Below are 20,609 nucleotides of genomic sequence, written 5' to 3' on the forward strand. Positions count from 1 at the left end.
TATACACAACGAAAATCTCTGCTGTCGTACATATTTTTATACACAGGTTAACACTTATCGTAGAATAAATACACCAACATGCAGAGGTGGGAAGTAACTAGGTACAAATATTTAGTTACTGTACTTAAGCAGATTTTTTTAGGCATATGTACTTTACTCAAGTATTTATTTTTCTGAAAAACTTATACCTTTGCTCTTTACATTTTAGCTCAAATATCTGTACTTTCTCCTCGTTACATTTTCACAACAGGCTCGACACTTTTATTTTAATGCATTTGAGGAGAATTATTTATTATTTTTATTTTGCATCATTGCATGTCGCCTCCTCAACATTAAAACTGATTTTAACCTAAATGGATGTGACAATAACACATAGAAAAGATGATTACTTGATGCATCCATCAGTGCAAGAAAAAAACAATACAAAAGATGCAACAAGACATAGTAAGGTATAACTACAAGTATCAGTTTGACCCCAATGTAGCGACGTCATGGGGGGCTATTGAGGAGAATTTGGCCTCTCCTCATCGAAACCTCTTACACTCTAATCTCTCTCGTAAATGTTCAAAATCTAAACTGGGCCCCATAATGTTTTTCCTCTCATCAACCTGGCAAAAGACAGAAAAAGCAACTCGCTCTCAGCTAAAGTGGCACACTCACAGTCCTATCTTTTATAATTTTGCCCTCCTTACTGGAGGTGTCTCCTTTACATTTCCCCAGCGGAGCAACAGAGGAAATCATATTTTGTCTGACATCTGTAATAAGGAGGGCGTCAGAGCATTCAGTGATTTGCAAATATCATTTGATTTACCCGGTTCTTCATTTTTCCTGTTCCTGCAACTCAGCAACCCTGGGACCATCCTTTACACAGCCATGAGCTTCATGTCATTTTAGATGTCGGTGTCCAGTCAAGTGGTTTGGTGTCTAAGCTTCATACTTTGTTACTGAACTCTTCTTGTGGCCCACTTGCAATTCATCAGGTGTGGGAAAGAGACCTTGGTAATGTGATTTGATTTGCTGTCTTGGACAACTTGGAACGTACATCCAATAATCCCAATCACATCCCAATCATTCATAATAAATGATGTCACCACCACTGATGCAAACTCTTTTCAGCTTAACAGGCAGCATTCTTTTTTTTTTACAGAGCCCAAAAAATGAAGTCATCTGCTACTTTAAATTCAAACTAAGGGTGGCCTGATAGTTCAGTTGGTAGAGTGTTATCCTCATGTACTGAGGCTGTGGGTTCAAGACTCTCTCTCCAACGTTCCTGTCTTCACTTCAGCTGTCCTGTCTAAAATAAAGGCATAAATATAGATAATAAAGGCCCCAAAATATATATATATATAAAAAGGATATGATTATTGAATGATGATGTGTTGAACCAAGTTTCTTTCCCAGACAGAAAACCTGTTTACATAAAAAATAGTTTGAATCCTCCTCACCCTGAACTGACATCCAGCTCTGTGCCGACTCTTCTGAGTTTCGACACTTGTAGAATCCTTCATCTGACTTTGACACTGCAGAGATATTCAGCTCCCTTCTGGTGTCCCTTTGAATGATTTTATCATTTTGATAGAAAAACACATTGGACACAAAGTTTTCTTCTCTCAATTTGCAGCTCAGACTGACAGAATCTCCCTCAGTCACAGGATGGACAGGACTAACCAGGATCATATTTTTATCTGTAAAACAGTCAAAGAAAATGAGGTTTCAGTCAGAGATCAGCTGGTTGACAAACTTCAGAATGGGTGAACAGAGAAAGATGAGAACAGAACACACACATAATTTCTTTGCAATACTTTTGTACTTTACAGAGGATCAAGAAATCTGAAATTTTATCTTCTGTACTGACAACTAATGTGTCTTACAGTAAAATTAACCTATTTAACCATCTAATGTATGATGAAAAATATAACAGGATTTTTAAAATAATTTAGAAAAAAAAGAAAGAAAATGTAATGAAATCATACTCTGTACTGTGATGTTGACTGCGTTGCTGAACTCTCCTGATCCAGACTCACACCAGTACACTGCATCATGTGGCCATTTACTGTTTATGTTGCATGTAGGTTTAGTCATCGTCCAGGAGCAGGATGACACGTAGCTGTTCCCAGTAAACTTCATCACTCTCCAGTCAGCAGAGTTTCCTTCACAGGTCAGTGAGACAGAGTCTTTGGTGAAGTGTTGCACTCTGTCAGGACTCACTGTGAGAGACGCTGAGGAATGAAAATCTGAAAAACATCATGTAACAACAGGTCAAACGGTGATTTTCAGATTAAAATGCTGCAATGCAAATATTTATTTGCCATTTTTTTGCATCAAACTTACTTTGGTCATCTTTCAAAGATACAGGGGATGACTATTTCATCTTAAAATGTATTACATTGTTTCTGTATAGGTAGTGTTTTTCTTTTATTTTTCTGAATTATCTGTTTATTTTCTTAATCTGTTGTCCTGCTGACTTCTTTGTTTTTCAATAAATGAATTTGACTGTTTTGTCTATCAAGTGTCTTTAACTAAAACATATTTTGCCTGTTTGGTTAGTAAAAATAAGTGTAAGCAGGAAGATAAGTTTAAGTGTATAAAGTACTTATCATCAAGAAAAGTAAAGTTTCAGTGAAAATCTTCTGTCTCTTTTTGGTGTTTTTCATGACAGAAGTTAAAATGTGACAACAGAAGGAAACAAAGATAATCTGTCCAGTCCAGGATGTAAAACCACCCAGTAAACCAGACAGTAAAGATCAGGATTACCATAATCAATTGATATTTCCAGTTGGGAAGAATAATTGTACACACAGTTTATTATTTACCAACAAATTCATTGGTCACAGACAGAAAATGGATGAATCACAGTGATCACATAATATCTGCTCCTTGACAGTACAGACAGAAACAAACTGACCTGCAGACCAGACAAACTTTGGTTCACTGTAATGAGTGTAAAACACTGGATCTCCTCTTCCAGCTCTGCACACATATCCTGCTGTGTGTGTCTGTCCATGGACGATGTAGGAATCCTGTTCAGTCTCATTGGTGCTGTCAGGTAGCAGCTCATAGCTGTAAGAGTATCTGTCTGGTAGTTTAGGAACAATCTTATACCAGTAGAACCTCCATCCTGCAGATGGATGTTGAACCTCACAGTTCAGAGTTACTGAGTCTCCAGGACTCAGCCATGATGGAGACACAGTGAGGACAGGCTGGGGTTTATCTGTTGGAAAATTATTTTTAAGAATGAAAACATGTATTCATAATGGATCAAATGCATCCTGCACAATCAGTACATAAAACAATATGAACCAAAAACTGCATCATATTGACTTTAAAATAAATGTGATGTGACTTACTGTCTGATACTGTCAGTTTGATGGGATCACTCCAATCTGTTGAAGACTGTTGTTCACTTTTCATTCTGCCCTTACACCTGTAGTCTCCACTGTGGGAAACATCAGCAGATCTAATCCTGAGTTCAGCTCGATTTGAAGTTTTTTTTGAGCTGGTTGTTTTCCATTCATACGTCCACTCAGTGTCTCCTCTGTCCTCAATCTCACATCTGAGAGTGATCGTCTCTCCTCTGTATATTTCAGACCAGTTTGGTTGCAGAGTCACAACAGCCTTGTTTGCAGCTGTTCAAGAATTCAAGTCAGGATACAAAAATGACACAACATTAAATCTACATCAAAACATAATTTCTTTAGCCTGATCAAAAAATATTAATATAGTATAGTTTCTATATTTTGTTCCTAAAACAAACATCAAACTCACTGTTTTTCTTGATCCTGATTGAATCACTGTACTCTGTGTAGTAAAGTGACTCTCCTCTTCCTCCTCTGCACCAGTAGATTCCTTCCTGTGACACACTGATTTTTTCATTTGAGAGGAAAACAACATGTTGTTCAGTCAGGGGTTCAGAGGTTTTCTCTCCTCTGTACCAGAAGTATTTCCAGTCAGATGATGGTTTGTTCACAGAGCAGGTCAGGGTCACACTGCCCCCTACAGGAATGTTTCTGACATCAGCTCTCAGATCAGCCTTTGGTCTTTGTGCTGTTTGATTTAGAACAAAGACATAAAAAGGAAAGAAATTACTGTCCCTGTGATTTAGTCCAATTTCAACAATTTAGCCCACACAGACAGGAAATAATCGATTTTTTACACTTAAACTCGCATTATGTAATGGTTGTAACACTGAATTTAATTCATCCATACAGGATACATACTAATTTAATTCTGACAAAGGACCTCTGCTGTTTGTTTTACCCCTCTGTATTTTCTTGTGTTACTTTTCTTTATCTACACAAAAATATATTAAAATTAAACTGCACCATTGTTCCACCATATAAGTTACTTGATAGTCTTTGTTCTTTCTTGTACATTTCCCTGTGAAGAATAATATTTCAAGAGCTACAGTAATCTGAAAAACGGCTCCTTTCCACTTGTTTTGTTCACATGTTTAAAAGCAAACAGAGTTTCTTCCTATCACATATTTTGTTTTTTCTTTGTAATGAACATTAATTTGAAGAAGTGATCATAAAAACTGATGTTTCCTCTTGTCTACATTCAACTTACATCTCTTACTGTAGAAGTAATGTTTGACCAAATTAAAAAGTTCCTTCACATGACTTTAATGGTGATGACTGATATAAATGTTATAAATCTACACAAATCTATTGTACACTACATCTCCTCATCATAATCAGGTGATTGAATCTTTTTCAGCCAGGGGAGATTTGTGACTGTGCTCTCATTGGAAATGAAATAAAAGCTGTGACTGTGTTGATGTACATGTTTAAAATCAGTTTGATGAAATACTTAACTGTGTTTATTCATTTAGAACAATGAAAGTTGTTAGTGGCCAGTTTGAATTTGAGAGAGTGGTTTACAGAATGGGCTTATTCAAGGAAACACTTGTGGTTTGATTACAGTCATAGATAAGAAGTGAGTCTATGGGGTTGTTAATGGTGTAAAATAAATAGTGGAAGGCTACTGTCATAAAATGACCTTTTTAATTTCTTTTGTCTGTTTTGGTTTTTAAAAGCTTGCTGCACAAACACATTAAAATTCTCAAAAATGACATATTATTTGCAGTTTACAACTGTTTAAATAAATACAAAAGCAGTTTGAGGTTGATCCACAGGTGAGTTTTCAGGTGTACAGATGTCTTTTCTTCAGTTTTGATTCTTTGACATCAGCTGTGTTTGACCAACACCTGACTGAGTTTTACTTCTGTACAGAGGACTTCAGATTTTACCTGACTGCATAATATTTTGGAATGATAAGCTCTATAAGCAATTCAGTGACATAAATCCTGAGCTTTTTCAAAGGATTTTATAGAAAACAAAAGTTAACAAAATACACTTGCAAGTAACATTTTTTTTTTCTCTGGCAAATAATTTAATCTACAGAAAAATGTACATAAAATAGAAAAAAAAAATGTATAATGTTAGTCATCTAGATGTCATATTGTATTGTAATTGGCCAAACTCTTAAAATGTCAGTGAGCTGTACTCCTCAATGAAGATACTCAACATTTAATATATGTTGAAACACATAATGAGATGTTTAAAATAATTTATGAAAGAAAATAAATGTAATGAAATCATACTCTGTACTGTGATGTTGACTGCGTTGCTGAACTCTCCTGATCCAGACTCACACCAGTACACTGCATCATGTGGCCAGTCACTGTAGATGTTGCATGTGGATCCAGTCATTGTCCACCAGTCAGAGCAGGATGATGTGTAGCTGTTCTCAGTAAACTTCACTCTCCAGTCAGCAGAGTTTCCTTCACAGGTCAGTGAGACAGAGTCTTTGGTGAAGTGTTGCACTCTGTCAGGACTCACTGTGAGAGACGCTGAGGAATGAAAATCTGAAAAACATGTAGTAAAGTGTCAAACAGAGCACAGTGAGTTTAAGATTAAAAGTTTCTCAGTGCAAATATTCCTTTGCTTTAATGTTAAATTGCTGAGAATTATGTTAACATTGCAACAAAGTGCAGTGATTTAGTGAAACTATGATTTCTATCTTAAAAACCTGCTACTGTAACAGAGTTAAAAATGCACTTCATTAATTATTATTTCCAAATTATGTTGCTGAAACTTATTTGTCGTTTAACTAAAAATGTTTGAGTGTTTGTGAAGTTATTTTTATTTAACATCATTTTCATGCTTTTTAGGATATTTACTGTTGAAATGTGCTGTTTGTTAAATGTTTTCAGGTAAAATTTCATAGCTCTTGATAGAGAAATGTGTAAAGTGATTTGAAAGTTTAATGTAATGTTAAGATAATAAAATCATATGCATTTTGAGAAAAAAAAAGTAAATCAGATGGTGCTGTTTTGGATTGCCGAGGGGCCAGAAGTGCAGATGGGAGAGTCTAGAAAGCCATAAGAATATTTTATGTCTTCTGCAGGAGCCAATAAATGTCAGAAAATTGTCCACCAGCTGTCTTCTGTTATGCCTATCCATACACCCGTTACATTACCATATGAGTATATTTTAAATAAGATGAAAATTTAATACTTCTGTTGTCTGTGATGTGGGAAACTGCCTACTTTAACTGTCATCTATCAAAGATTGAGAAGATGAGTATTTTCACACTAAAACATGCTGAACTGTTGCCCATACAGTTAGTTTTTCCCTCTTATATGTCTGAGTTGTCTCAGCTCTCAAGCCGTTTGTTTCCCTCATCCACTTTACCTGCTGACGTCTTTGGCTTTTCATGTCCTGAACCAGACAGTTTTTTCTGTCCATACGCCTACCTGACCACTAACCAAGAGTCTTTTAACACATCTTCTCCCTGTTGTGCAAGTAAATAAAGAAGACAGAAAATGACAGGACAGACAGAAACAAACTGACCTGCAGACCAGACAAACTTTGGTTTACTGTAATAAGTGTAAAACACTGGATCTCCTCTTCCAGCTCTGCACACATATCCTGCTGTGTGTGTCTGTCCATGGACGATGTAGGAATCCTGTTCAGTCTCATTGGTGCTGTCAGGTAGCAGCTCAGAGCTGTAAGAGTATCTGTCTGATAGTTCAGGAACAATCTTATACCAGTAGAACCTCCATCCTGCAGATGGATGTTGAACCTCACAGTTCAGAGTTACTGAGTCTCCAGGACTCAGCCATGATGGAGACACAGTGAGGACAGGCTGGGGTTTATCTGTTGGAAAATTATTTTTAAGAATGAACACATGTATTCATAATGGATCAAATGCATCCTGCACAATCAGTACATACAAACTGAAAGATTTACATGTAAATATATATATGAGCCACAAACTGCATTATATTCACTTTAAAATAAATGTGATGTGACTTACTGTCTGATACTGTCAGTTTGATGGGATCACTCCAATCTGTTGAAGACTGTTGTTCACTTTTCATTCTGCCCTTACACCTGTAGTCTCCACTGTGGTACGTATAAGCAGGACTAATCCTGAGTTCAGCTCGATATGAAGTTTCTTTTGAGCTGGGTGTTTTCCATTTATACGTCCACTCAGTGTCTCCTCTGTCCTCAATCTCACATCTGAGAGTGATTGTCTCTCCTGAGTAAATTTCAGTCCAGTTTGGTTGCAGAGTCACAACAGCCTTGTTTGCAGCTGTTCAAGAATTCAAGTCAGGATACAAGAATGACAAAAAATTAAATCTATATCAAAACATAATTTCTTCAGCATAATCAATAATCATTAATACAATATAGTTGTTAAATTTTGTTCCTAAAACAAATGTCAAACTCACTGTTTTTATTGATCTTGATTGGATTACTGTACTCTGTGTAGTAAAGTGACTCTCCTCTTCCTCCTCTGCACCAGTAGATTCCTTCCTGTGACACACTGATTTTTTCATTTGAGAGGAAAACAACATGTTGTTCAGTCAGGGGTTCAGAGGTTTTCTCTCCTCTGTACCAGAAGTATTTCCAGTCAGATGATGGTGTGTTCACAGAGCAGGTCAGGGTCACACTGCCCCCTACAGGAAAGTCTCTGACATCAGCTCTCAGTTCAGCCTTTGGTCTTTGTGCTGTTTGATACAGAGCAAAGACATAAAAAAGGAAAATTACTGTCTCTGTGATTTAGTCCAGTTTAAATACTGCAGTCCACACAGGCAGGATACAATAAAAGTTTTAGACTTAAACTTGCATTAAACGATGTTGTTGATGTTAACATTGAATTTAATTCATAGAAACTGGAAACAATAATGGTCTGATAATGGTGGGACTTTTCTGGGGCTTTGTGTTGAATGATTCTTAAGTCTGTACAATATGATGTGTCGGCCACAACATCTCTGCAGCACCACAATATTTTATTAATAAATCAATCAAATAAAAGAAATATATGGTAAAATGTCCGTTAAATGATAATTTGCTGCTGCACAACTGAACACTACACTTGTAACAGCAAACAGTTGTGTTTAAGTGTTGAAGAGCTGAGTTGTACATTTTCATTGTGTTTTTCCAAGAATGAAACTGTATAATAACTGTATAATATATATAATATACATTCTCCATCAGTTATCTGTACCCACTTGTCTTTTACAGGGTGACAGGGAGCCTATCCCAGCTCACAGTGGGTGAGAGGAAGGTCACACTCTGACAGGTTGTCAGTCTGTCACAGGGTTAACATATAATCTATACAACATAAACATAAACTAACCTCATGAAAACTCATGAAATGATACGGCCTCTATCATCTTGTTGCTGTCTTTCTAAATATATTTCTCTATGCCTTTAGTCTTTCATGCTGCTACTACACGTGTCCCTCCAACACCGACGACTCACGACACAAAATGAGAATTTGTGTGTCAGACTGTTGAAATACATCTGTATGAAGGAAACAGACTCTTCAGTTTGACATGAGGGTCAATAAAGCATCAGGTCTCCCTACATAAATATGTACACAGAAACTTCTCGGCACTAATCTAGTCGTCCATGCATAGAAAAACACAAACGCAAAAAAGAGGAAGTGATTAAGAGCAATACTGTAGGTGAAAAAAGGAAATAAATACTGAGTGAGTAAATACTGAAAAAACAGATAAAAAGATTATTGTTCACCTTCAGCATGTCCATGGAGGAGTGTATTCAGCACTAAAATAAAGATGAAAACTTCATCAGACAATATTTAAACACATTCAGTTGTAAGTGTTGCTGATCAATCAACAGGATCAAATATTTCTGTGGTGATATTCTGTGAGCTGCTTGAATGATAGGAAATAAAGAAAAAAACAAAACAAAAAAACTTTAAAGTGAAACATACAAAATAAAAACGAAACTAAATTAACTTCAAATGCTGTATTCAAAATGCCTCAGGCCATAGACTGTATATTCTTTGTGCAAATACAGTATGTGTGTAAAAATAACTAGTGGAGTAGTGTATTCATCATAGTCCTCCACTCTGAACCAAGATAAATCAGCAACAAAGATCAGACGTACAAAACTACCATAATGATAGAAAAAACAAACAAGCAAACAACAACAACAACGAAAAAATTGATTCTCCCTCTGAAAATCACAAAATGAGAGAGTTAGTGATGTACTCACAGAATAACCACAGCACACAGAGCAAAGTGTGCCTCATCCTCACATCCAGCACCGACACTGTCGCTCTGCTTCTGAGGAAACGTTTGCACTAATAATAATAATAATAATGAAGCAGAGAGAGAGAAGAGAGAGAGGTTACATTTCATATAAATGTAGGCACACAATTTTAATCCAACCTCTCATTCTTCTTGTTTCTTAGTTCGGTCTCTTCCTCCTTCCTTTTCACACATAACTCAAACAACCATAGTGGTTTTGACCACAGCATGTCTGACATGTTCACGCTTCCTGTCTACTGCAAGATGGTGAATTGGCGCATGTTATTCAGTATATGTCCATTATTCTTGCATCCACAGTGCCTGTATTGCAGTGAGGGTGTGTGTTAGTGCTCTCAGAAAATATTCACTAATTCAACTTTTCTCATATTTTGTTATGATTCAGCTTTATGCTAAAGTAGTTTATATATTTTTTCCTTTAATCAGTGTACCCTCAGTACCCCATATTGTGAAAAGGGGAAGAAACTGCATCTGCTGCTGCATCTCATGGGTCTTACTTAAAAGAGTCCCAGTGTAAATGATGTGGGTGTGTGAGCAGGAATAAATCATCAACAACTTGTGGGTTTTAGTGAAGTCCACACACAGCTCCGTACACACATTACACCTGTTTTAATTCCTGTAATCTCTTACTCTCCCCTCCCTCCTGTCTCTCTCTTCACCCCAAAACAGCAACAGCACCACCAAAAATGCTGCAACAGCACCGATTGTAACTGTAACTCCATACCAGAACATCAGCTTAAGATAACTGCACACAGTAAGTGTAAACCAGAATATTAACATCACTGTAAACACCCAAAACCTGGAGTGATTGAATAATAGGTTCAAGAGATACGATGGTATCTTATTACGAGCCACTAGATGGTGCTGTTAATGCCATTCTTCAATGATGGAGAAGTTGTGTAGAAAGTTTTGTCTAATTGAAGACAACAGATTGAGTGACTTTGTGATTTAAAGTATGAACATGGAATAATCTAACTGTGGTTTTATCTGTTCCTTTAAAAGTGCACTATAGACAAGTGGGTTATTAATTTAAGAGGGAAATGTGTTCATTTATTTTAGGTCTTTTAAATCCTTGACATTAATCACTTCATGCAGCAGCCTGTACAAATAACATCAAGGATTACTGACTCTTTGTGAGGCAGCAGTGATCCATATATTACACCAGCTATATATTAGTTCATTTTATATGTTAACTTGTTTCTTGTTTAAAAGTTTGTTTGTCCCTTAAAAAGGCACATACATGAAACAGAGGACCATTGAATCGAAATAAGGTGCCTGTATTTTGTGTTAAACATGTATGCAAATGTCATCTTTATAGTTATATTGAATCACATATACTTATTTATAGCACACAGGCTCACAATACAACTACATGTTAACACAATAAATAAAAAAATTAATGGAGATGATGCACTAAATATTACTACGGTTATCGTTACAAATCTTGGTTTCTTATATGTGCAGACTGACCTGATCTTTATCTTTATGTGAGTATGAGTTCTCCCTCCTGTCTCTTTGTCCATTTAGTACGACAGGTTAGTCTCTGCAGCTCTGGACATGTTTATAATAATCAGTCATCCAGGTTCAGTCCATTAAACTCGGAGCACAGACCAGCTCAGAAGTCGTCATATTAAGAAATCCACTGCTCTCCTATCAGACGCTAGAATATGTGCTGTGGTGGAAAGAGTCCTGAAAATCTGAAGTCAAGCACAAGTCCTGTTACATTACTGAAATATGAATTAAATACAAGTATGATCCCATGATATAAAGATCATCTGGATAAACAACAGTCTTATAATCTGTTAGCAATCAGTCGTCCAAATTAGGTTTGTCTGTTAGCACATATATGAATTGATGAATAAATTGATTTATGCTACAGAATGTCTCAGTTTCTTTGAACAATCCACAGAACAGCTGAACGGTTTTGACAAGAGTGTGAGTTTACAGAAGCTTTAAAGTTTTGTCCAGTCAAAAAGACAATTATAAACTCAACTGACACCTTACTGCTGTAAAAACTGTTTATTGATGCGTAGAAAGATCAAAAAGATTTTAAATGTACAAATATAAATCTGTTGAGGTGAAAATAAAACACATAAAGTAACTATCAAATACTTTTTAAAAAGACAGGACAACATGTACAGGTAATAAGATATGATGTTTGATTGCAGATGTTTACATTTCTTAAAGCTGCTGCAAGCAACTCTGGAGAAAGTTGAGTCTCATCCTGGATCTTTCTTGTCTAACACTAAAAAATGCTGATACTGACTTTAAAGCTGGACTATAACTTGGTGATAAAGCTTGAAAATACTGCATCAAACTGTTGGAACAACTTGCTCCATGCACATGTATTTACAGACCAGGAAGAAAACAAAAAAAACCCCCATAAGTCTAAAAGGCCCTGGATATGTGTAAGATTAGTCAATAACAAACTCTGGTGACACCCAGTGGTTGTATGTCGTAGCTACTCAAGATGACTGTCTGTACTCGCAGTTCAGATCTTCACATCAGAGTAAACGGAGCTCTGCACTGGTTCATGTTGCTTCCCTGTTAAGATATCAGATGAATGCACTTCAGGCCAAAACATCTCTACACTATTTTATATTTACTGCAGTTATTTGAAGTACTCACCCTTCTTTGCAACGTTTGAAGTTAAACTGAAGAAGATGCAGCATCCTGGCAGTCATCTGTATTAGAAATATACATGTTTTTTAGTTTGAGAAATCACTTCCTTTGATTCATGCTGTTGTTGCCTTTCTAACATCCACTGCAAAAACTCTATTTTCAAGATAATGAAAAGATAATGATGATTTTATAATAATATGATATGAATTTGAATAGATAATGTTACTTATTTCAACTTAATGTAATTTGACTTGTCTTAATTAACAATTTTATCTTCTTTGAGGTGATGTTTAGTTAGAAACAAGGAACATACTGCATGTGTTACATCCGGCCTATTCAAGTGTCAACTCCCTCTGAGTGGCAGAGCATACATAAATCTGATACTTGACAGAATAAAGTACTGCCTGTGTGAAGGTCTGAAAGAAGAATACTGCTAATATTGATGCATCTTCTTTTAAGACTTCTGGTAGCTGGACATGCTGACTAATTTTAAGAAATCTTATTCAGTGCACTGGCAGATTTACTTGCTGCAAGCAAGAGAAAGTTAGACTTGATAGGGAATTTTAGCAGTGCATGTTAATAAAAAGGTGAATACTGTACCAATTTCTGTGCCTTCAGAGCCTTTGAATGATTCATAGAGATGAGCATCACCTACAGAGCAGTGAAAATCAAGTCAAAGTCAAATTAATCAGTTTATTTACATTAAATTAATTAATTCCATCCTCTCATATGAATGTCTGTACAAAACAGTTGATGAGATGTTGCAATTTGAACCAAACTGGTGGACCCACTGATTGACATTGGCATGACTCCAGCCACAGTACAACAGTCACTTGGCGTAGTGACTCGATCGTAAGCGGACTTGAAAATTCAAAACCTGTTTCGCCAAGAAGTCTAAATGCCTCTGTGACATTTTGTTATGTACAAACAAGAATAATACTAATATTATTCTAAGATATTTGATCTTGTTTGAAGCCTTCTGGTAGCTGGACATCTGGACTTATTTTAAGAAATCTGATCAAGTGCACTGTCAGACAGATTTGTTTACCACAAGCAAAAGAAACCTCATATCTAAAATGTTTTTCACAGATTTGATACGACATTTTTGCAGTGAATAAAAAGGTTCATACTGTACCACCTTCAGTGTGTTCAGGGCTTCTGATTGATTCATAGAGACAAACATCACCTACAGAGCAGTGAAAATCAAAACAAGGACAGATTAATCAATTTGACTACATGATACTAATAATCCTATATCATCATCATCATCATCATCATCATCATCATCATCATCATCATCATCATCATCATCACATATATGATGGGTTTAAAGGGTTACCATGGCGAAGAGTGGAGTATTGATCATGTTGAGCCTCATTCTGGTTGATCACATGATGTGTGTCAGAGCCCTGATTGGTGCTCTCAGACTGGATTGACCTAAAACATGAAGCAAATATGAAACATTAAAATATGAAGATGAAGTGTGTTGCTGTTGTGTTCAAAATGAGAGAAGAGAGTGTTGAACCAACCTGTTAAAACATGAATCTGTGAAAAAGACATTTGATGTTAGATGGTTTTATGTTGTAAGTTGTTATACTGCTCTTCTATCTCATGAGATCAGAATGTGTGTATTTGAGAAATTAAAGAATAAAATATAATAATAGAAGAAGATCTCACCCTTGGATGATCTGCAGTACAAAAGGATCAGAATAATAATAAATATGATTCCACAAACCAGCCTGACAATCAGCGTTACAGGAGATGAAGAGTCTTCAGTCCTGAACACTGCTGTAATAAATAATAAATATTAACTGTTAATAAACTTATAAAGCACTTTTCTTAAACTGAATCCACAAAGTGCTTTAATAAAGATGAGAGTCATATCAAGACATAGTTAATACAAAACATACATTTACAAATATAGAGATATAAATAAAATACACAACATGTGAAATCAGCTGAAACTAATGTTACTCTAGATTTAGTTAATTTAGGTTTTGGACAAATACTTTAAAAATAGTTTGAATCCTCCTCACCCTGAACTGACATCCAGCTCTGTGCTGACTCTTGTCCTGAGTGTCCACACTTGTAGAATCCTTCATCTGACTTTGACACTGCAGAGATATTCAGCTCCCTTCTGGTATCATTTTGAATGATTTTATCATTTTGATAGAAAAACACATTGGACACAAAGTTTTCTTCTCTCAATTTGCAGCTCAGACTGACAGAATCTCCCTCAGTCACAGGATGGACAGGACTAACCAGGATCATATTTTTATCTGTAAAACAGTCAAAGAAAATGAGGTTTCAGTCAGAGATCAGCTGGTTGACAAACTTCAGAATGAGTGAACAGAGAAAGATGAGAACAGAACACACACATAATTTCTTTGCAATAGTTATGTACTTTACAGAGTGATCGAGAAATCTGAATTTTTATCTTATGTATGACAACTAATTTGTCTTACAGTAAAAGTAATCTTTTATCCATCTAATGTACGATGAAAAATATAACAGGATGTTTAAAATAATTTATGAAGGAAAATAAATGTAATGAAATCATACTCTGTACTGTGATGTTGACTGCGTTGCTGAACTCTCCTGATCCAGACTCACACCAGTACACTGCATCACTCTGCCAGTCACTGTAGATGTTGCATGTGGATCCAGTCATTCTCCTCCTGGAGCAGGATGACAGGTAGCTGTTCTCAGTAAACTTCACTCTCCAGTCAGCAGAGTTTCCTTCACAGGTCAGTGAGACAGAGTCTTTGGTGAAGTGTTGCACTCTGTCAGGACTCACTGTGAGAGACGCTGAGGAATGAAAATCTGAAAAACATGTAGTAAAGTGTCAAACAGAGCACAGTGACTTTAAGATTAAAAGTTTCTCAGTGCAAATATTCCTTTGATTAAATGTTAAATTGTTGAGGATTATGTTAACATTGCAACAAAGTGCAGTGATTTGGTGAAACTATGATTTCTATCTTAAAAACCTGCTACTGTAACAGAGTTAAAAATGCACTTCATTAATTATTATTTCCAAATTGTGTTGCTGAAACTTATTTGTCATTTAATGTAATTATTTTTAATGTTTATGAATTTTATCTCTATGAATTATTTTTATTTAACATCATTTTATTATTTTCTTCTTTGGAAACTACCTCCCTGCACTCTGCCTCTTCCGAGAGACATTTGTGTATATAAAATTTGCTAATAATGATGATGTTGTTAATTAGAAATTCAATTGTTTTATTGTTCAAGATTACTCCTATCTGGATATCTTTGTAGGAAAAGAAATCTGTGTTTAGATTAGTTTTGTCTTTTGAAGCTAGCATGGTGTTATGTTGCTGCATCTGACTGCTGATTTCCTCCATGAGGTCGTCCACACTTCTTCACGATTCTTTGATAGCGTTCAGTATGGCCTCCACTGAAGTAGCTGTAACTTCTGCAGACGTACCTTTTGCCTTCTTCTCCAGGTGGACTGGAGCAGCGCAGCTTGTAATTTCTCATGTAAACATAATTATTTTGCATTTTTTGGGGCAGAGGTGCAGATGGGAGAGTCAAGAAGGCTTTAAAAGTATTTTATGTCTTCTGCAGGTATGTGTTTTTCTTTGTTAAGTTATGAATTTTGTGTTTGGTTCGTTTTTCATGATTTTTAGGATATTTACTGTTGAAATGTGCTGTTTGTTAAATGTTTTCTGGCAGAATTTCACAGCTCTTGACAGAGAAATTTGAAAATGTAATATAATGTTAAGATAATAAAATCATATGCATTTTGATACAACTTCTGTTGTCTGTGATGTGGGAAACTACTTTTATCTGTCATCCATCAGAGATTGAGAAGATGAGTATTTTCACACTAAAACATGCTGAACTGTTGCCCATACAGTTAGTTTTTCCCTCTTATATGTCTGAGTTGTCTCAGCTCTCAAGCCGTTTGTTTCCCTCATCCACTTTACCTGCTGATGTCTTTGGCTTTTCATGTCCTGAACCAGACAGTTTTTTCTGTGCATATGCCTACCTGACCACTAACCAAGAATCTTTTAACACATCTTCTCCCTGTTGTGCAAGTAAATAAAGAAGACAGAAAATGACAGGACGGACAGAAACAAACTGACCTGCAGACCAGACAAACTTAGGATTACTGTAATAAGTGTAAAACACTGGATCTCCTCTTTCAGCTCTGCACACATATCCTGCTGTGTGTGTCTGTCCATGGACGATGTAGGAATCCTGTTCAGTCTCATTGGTGCTGTCAGGTAGCAGCTCATAGCTGTAAGAGTATCTGCCTGATAGTTCAGGAACAATCTTATACCAGTAGAACCTCCATCCTGCAGATGGATGTTGAACCTCACAGTTCAGAGTTACTGAGTCTCCAGGACTCAACCATGATGGAGACACAGTGAGGACAGGCTGGGGTCCTGTTGGAAAATTATTTTTCAGAATGAACACATGTATTCATAATGGATCAAATGCATCCTGCACAATCAGTACATACAAACTGAAAGATTTACATGTAAATATATATATGAACCAAAAACTGCATCATATTGACTTTAAAATAAATGTGATGTGACTTACTGTCTGATACTGTCAGTTTGATGGGATCACTCCAATCTGTTGAAGACTGTTGTTCACTTTTCATTCTGCCCTTACACCTGTAGTCTCCACTGTGGTACGTATAAGCAGGACTAATCCTGAGTTCAGCTCGATATGAAGTTTCTTTTGAGCTGGTTGTTGTCCATTCATACGTCCACTCAGTGTCTCCTCCGTCCTCAATCTCACATCTGAGAGTGATCGTCTCTCCTGAGTAAAATTCAGTCCAGTTTGGTTGCAGAGTCACAACAGCCTTGTTTGCAGCTGTTCAAGAATTCAAGTCAGGATACAAAAATGACAAAACATTAAATCTACATCAAAACATAATTTCTTTAGCCTGATCACAAATATTAATATAGTATAGTTTCTAAGTTTTGTTCCTAAAACAAATGTCAAACTCACTGTTTTTATTGATCCTGACTGAATGACTGTACTCTGTGTAGTAAAGTGACTCTCCTCTTCCTCCTCTGCACCAGTAGATTCCTCCCTGTGACACTCTGATGTTTTCATTTGAGAGGAAAACAACATGTTGTTCAGTCAGGGGTTCAGAGGTTTTCTCTCCTCTGTACCAGAAGTATTTCCAGTCAGATGATGGTTTGTTCACAGAGCAGGTCAGGGTCACACTGCCCCCTACAGGAATGTCTCTGACATCAGCTCTCAGTTCAGCCTTTGGTCTTTGTGCTGTTTGATACAGAGCAAAGACATAAAAAGGAAAAATTACTGTCCCTGTGATTTAGTCCAATTTCAACAATTTAGCCCACACAAGCTGGAAATAATTGAATTTTTACACTTAAACTCGCATTATGTAATGGTTGTAACACTGAATTTAATTCATCCATACAGGATACATACTAATTTAATTCTGACAAAGGACCTCTGCTGTGTGTTTTACCCCTCTGTATTTTCTTGTGTTACTTTTCTTTATCTACACAAAAATATATTCAAATTAAACTGCACCATTGTTCCACCATATAAGTTACTTGATAGTCTTTGTTCTTTCCTGTTAATTTCACTGTGAAGAATAATATTTCAAGAGCTACAGTAATCTGAAAAACGGCTCTTTTCCACTTGTTTTGTTCACATGTTTAAAAGCAAACAGAGTTTCTTCCTGAGTTTTCTGTAAGACATTTCATTATTGTTAGAAGCAGGAGAAATATCTAATGTTGTTTATTTAGCTGATGGAAAACAAGAAGAACATGACATTGTAAGTGTGGTTGACAGACAGTTAAACTTATGTGATACTGTCAATGTGATGATGTTACTCCACTCTGTTAACAAATATGAGTCACCTATACACACAGTAGCACTGTGTCCGTCTGTCCATCCACCCTCCCCACCCTCTGTCTTAAGCTCAAAAGAAACAACATTTTCAACTGAAACCAACAGGTGAAATCGGCAAAAACTAATGTTACTTCAGATTCAGTTCAGTATTGGACAAATTTAAAAAAATCAAGTGTTCCTCCTCACCCTGAACTGACATCCAGCTCTGTGCTGACTCTTGTCCTGAGTGTCCACACTTGTAGAATCCTTCATCTGACTTTGACACTGCAGAGATATTCAGCTCCCTTCTGGTATCATTTTGAATGATTTTACCATTTTGATAGAAAAACACATTGGACACAAAGTTTTCTTCTCTCAATTTGCAGCTCAGACTGACAGAATCTCCCTCAGTCACAGGATGGACAGGACTAACCAGGATCATATTTTTATCTGTAAAACAGTCAAAGAAAATGAGGTTTCAGTCAGAGATCAGCTGGTTGACAAACTTCAGAATGAGTGGATGTATGTGAATAAAACACATATTTTGTTTTTTCTTTGTGATGAACATTAATTTTTCAAAGTGATCATAAAAGCTGATGTTTCATCCTGTCCACATTCAACTTACATCTCTTACTGTAGAACTGATGTTTGACCAAATTAAAAAGTACCTTCACATGATAAATGTTATAAATCTACACAAATCTATTGTACACTACATCTCCTCATCATAATCAGGTGATTGAATCTTTTTCAGCCAGGGGAGATTTGTGACTGTGCTCTCATTGGAAATGAAATAAAAGCTGTGACTGTGTTGATGTACATGTTTAAAATCAGTTTGATGAAATATTTAACTGTGTTTATTCATTTAGAACAATGAAAGTTGTTAGTGGCCAGTTTGAATTTGAGAGAGTGGTTTACAGAATGGGCTTATTCAAGGAAACACTTGTGGTTTGATTACAGTCATAGATAAGAAGTGAGTCTATGGGGTTGTTAATGGTGTAAAATAAATAGTGGAAGGCTGCTGTCACAAAATGACCTTTTTAATTTCTTTTGTTTTTTTGTTTTTAAGAACTTGCTGAACAATCACATTAAAATTCTCAGTTTAATTACAACTGTTTAAATAAATACCAAAGCAGTTTGAAGTTGGTCCACAGGTGAGTTTTCAGGTGTACAGATGTCTTTTCTTCAGTTTTGATTCTTTGACATCAGCTGTGTTTGACCAACACCTGACTGAGTTTTACTTCTGTGCAGAGGACTTCAGATTTGACCATAGTATTTTTGAATGATAAGCTCTATAAGCAATTCAGTGACATAAATCTTGAGCTTTTTGAAAGGATTATAAAGGAAACACATTTTAACAAAATACACTGAAAGACAGACAAGATTTTTGCGACAAAAAATTAAATATTCAGAAAAATCTACATAAAATAGAAAAAATATTTTGTTTGTTAGTCATCTAGATATCATATTGAAATGTAATTGGTCAAACTCTTAAAATGTCAGTGAACTGTACTCCTCAATGAAGATACTCAACATTTAATATATGTTGAAACACATAATGAGATGTTTAAAATAATTTAGGAAAGAAAATAAATGTAATGAAATCATACTCTGTACTGTGATGTTGACTGCGTTGCTGAACTCTCCTGATCCAGACTCACACCAGTACACTGCATCACTCTGCCAGTAACTGTCGATGTTGCATGTGGATCCAGTCATTCTCCTCCTGGAGCAGGATGACGTGTAGCTGTTCTCAGTAAACTTCATTACTCTCCACTCAGTAGAGTTTCCTTCACAGGTCAGTGAGACAGAGTCTTTGGTGAAGTGTTGCACTCTGTCAGGACTCACTGTGAGAGACGCTGAGGAATGAAAATCTGAAAAACATGTAGTAAAGTGTCAAACAGAACACAGTGACTTTAAGATTAAAAGTTTCTCAGTGCAAATATTCCTTTGATTAAATGTTAAATTGTTGAGGATTATGTTAACATTGCAACAAAGTGCAGTGATTTGGTGAAAATATAATTTCTACCTTAAAAACCTGCTACTGTAACAGAGTTAAAAATGCACTTCATTAATTATTATTTCCAAATTGTGTTGCTGAGACTTATTTGTCATTTATTGTAATTATTTTTAATGTTTATGAATTTTATCTCTATGAATTATTTTTATTGGAAACTACCTCCCTGCACTCTGCCGCTTCCAAGAGACATTTGTGTATATAAAATTTGCTAATAATGATGATGTTGTTAATTAGAAATTCATTTTTTTTATTGTTCAAGATTACTCCTATCTGGATATCTTTGTAGGAAAAGAAATCTGTGTTTAGATTAGTTTTGTCTTTTGAAGCTAGCATGGTGTTATGTTGCTGCATCTGACTGCTGATTTCCTCCATGAGGTCATCCACACTTCTTCATGATTCTTTGATAGCGTTCAGTATGGCCTCCACTGAAGTAGCTGTAACTTCTGCAGACGTACCTTTTGCCTTCTTCTCCAGGTGGACTGGAGCAGCGCAGCTTGTAATTTCTCATGTAAACATAATTATTTTGCATGT

The 20,609-nt window shown here is 36.0% G+C and overlaps 1 protein-coding gene and 1 long non-coding RNA gene across 4 annotated transcripts; both read right to left on the reverse strand.

Moving 5' to 3' along the window:
• Nucleotides 1–603: 603 nt before the first annotated feature.
• Nucleotides 604–19,932, reverse strand: LOC146305854 (Fc receptor-like protein 5). The gene is made up of 16 exons (XM_084713138.1): nt 19,669–19,932; nt 18,266–18,508; nt 17,201–17,479; nt 16,321–16,533; nt 14,778–15,016; nt 9,534–9,621; nt 9,048–9,080; nt 7,321–7,599; nt 6,855–7,160; nt 5,603–5,866; nt 3,766–4,044; nt 3,348–3,626; nt 2,906–3,211; nt 1,974–2,234; nt 1,446–1,685; nt 604–608 (listed from the first exon to the last, which is right to left on the reverse strand). The coding sequence occupies exons 1-16, from the start codon at nt 19,823–19,825 to the stop codon at nt 604–606; spliced, it is 3,471 nt and encodes a 1,156-aa protein (XP_084569264.1). The 5' UTR covers nt 19,826–19,932.
• On the reverse strand, nt 11,591–13,955 carry LOC146305855 (uncharacterized). 3 transcript variants are annotated; one of them, XR_014769081.1, is made up of 7 exons: nt 13,886–13,955; nt 13,738–13,753; nt 13,548–13,645; nt 13,347–13,394; nt 12,809–12,859; nt 12,215–12,270; nt 11,591–12,130 (listed from the first exon to the last, which is right to left on the reverse strand). It is a non-coding gene; the product is annotated as an uncharacterized LOC146305855 (long non-coding RNA). The 3 variants fall into 3 exon arrangements; XR_014769080.1 differs by having other exon boundaries at nt 13,738–13,897; XR_014769079.1 differs by lacking the exons at nt 13,738–13,753; nt 13,886–13,955 and having other exon boundaries at nt 13,548–13,704.
• Nucleotides 19,933–20,609: the final 677 nt, after the last annotated feature.

This window comes from Lutjanus erythropterus, chromosome 23 (assembly GCF_056507025.1).
Source record: "Lutjanus erythropterus isolate fLutEry1 chromosome 23, fLutEry1.hap2, whole genome shotgun sequence".
NCBI classification, from domain to species: Eukaryota; Metazoa; Chordata; class Actinopteri; order Lutjaniformes; family Lutjanidae; genus Lutjanus; species Lutjanus erythropterus.

Coding starts and splice junctions, on each gene's coding strand:
- LOC146305854 (XM_084713138.1), bottom strand. CDS start 19,825: ATGAAGTTTACTGAGAACAGCTACACGTCATCCTGCTCCAGGAGGAGA. Junction 9,622..14,777: donor GCAACGCAGTCAACATCACA/GTACAGAGTATG, acceptor TATTATTATTAG/TGCAAACGTTTCCTCAGAAG. Junction 3,627..3,765: donor AATCAGGATCAAGAAAAACA/GTGAGTTTGATG, acceptor ATTCTTGAACAG/CTGCAAACAAGGCTGTTGTG.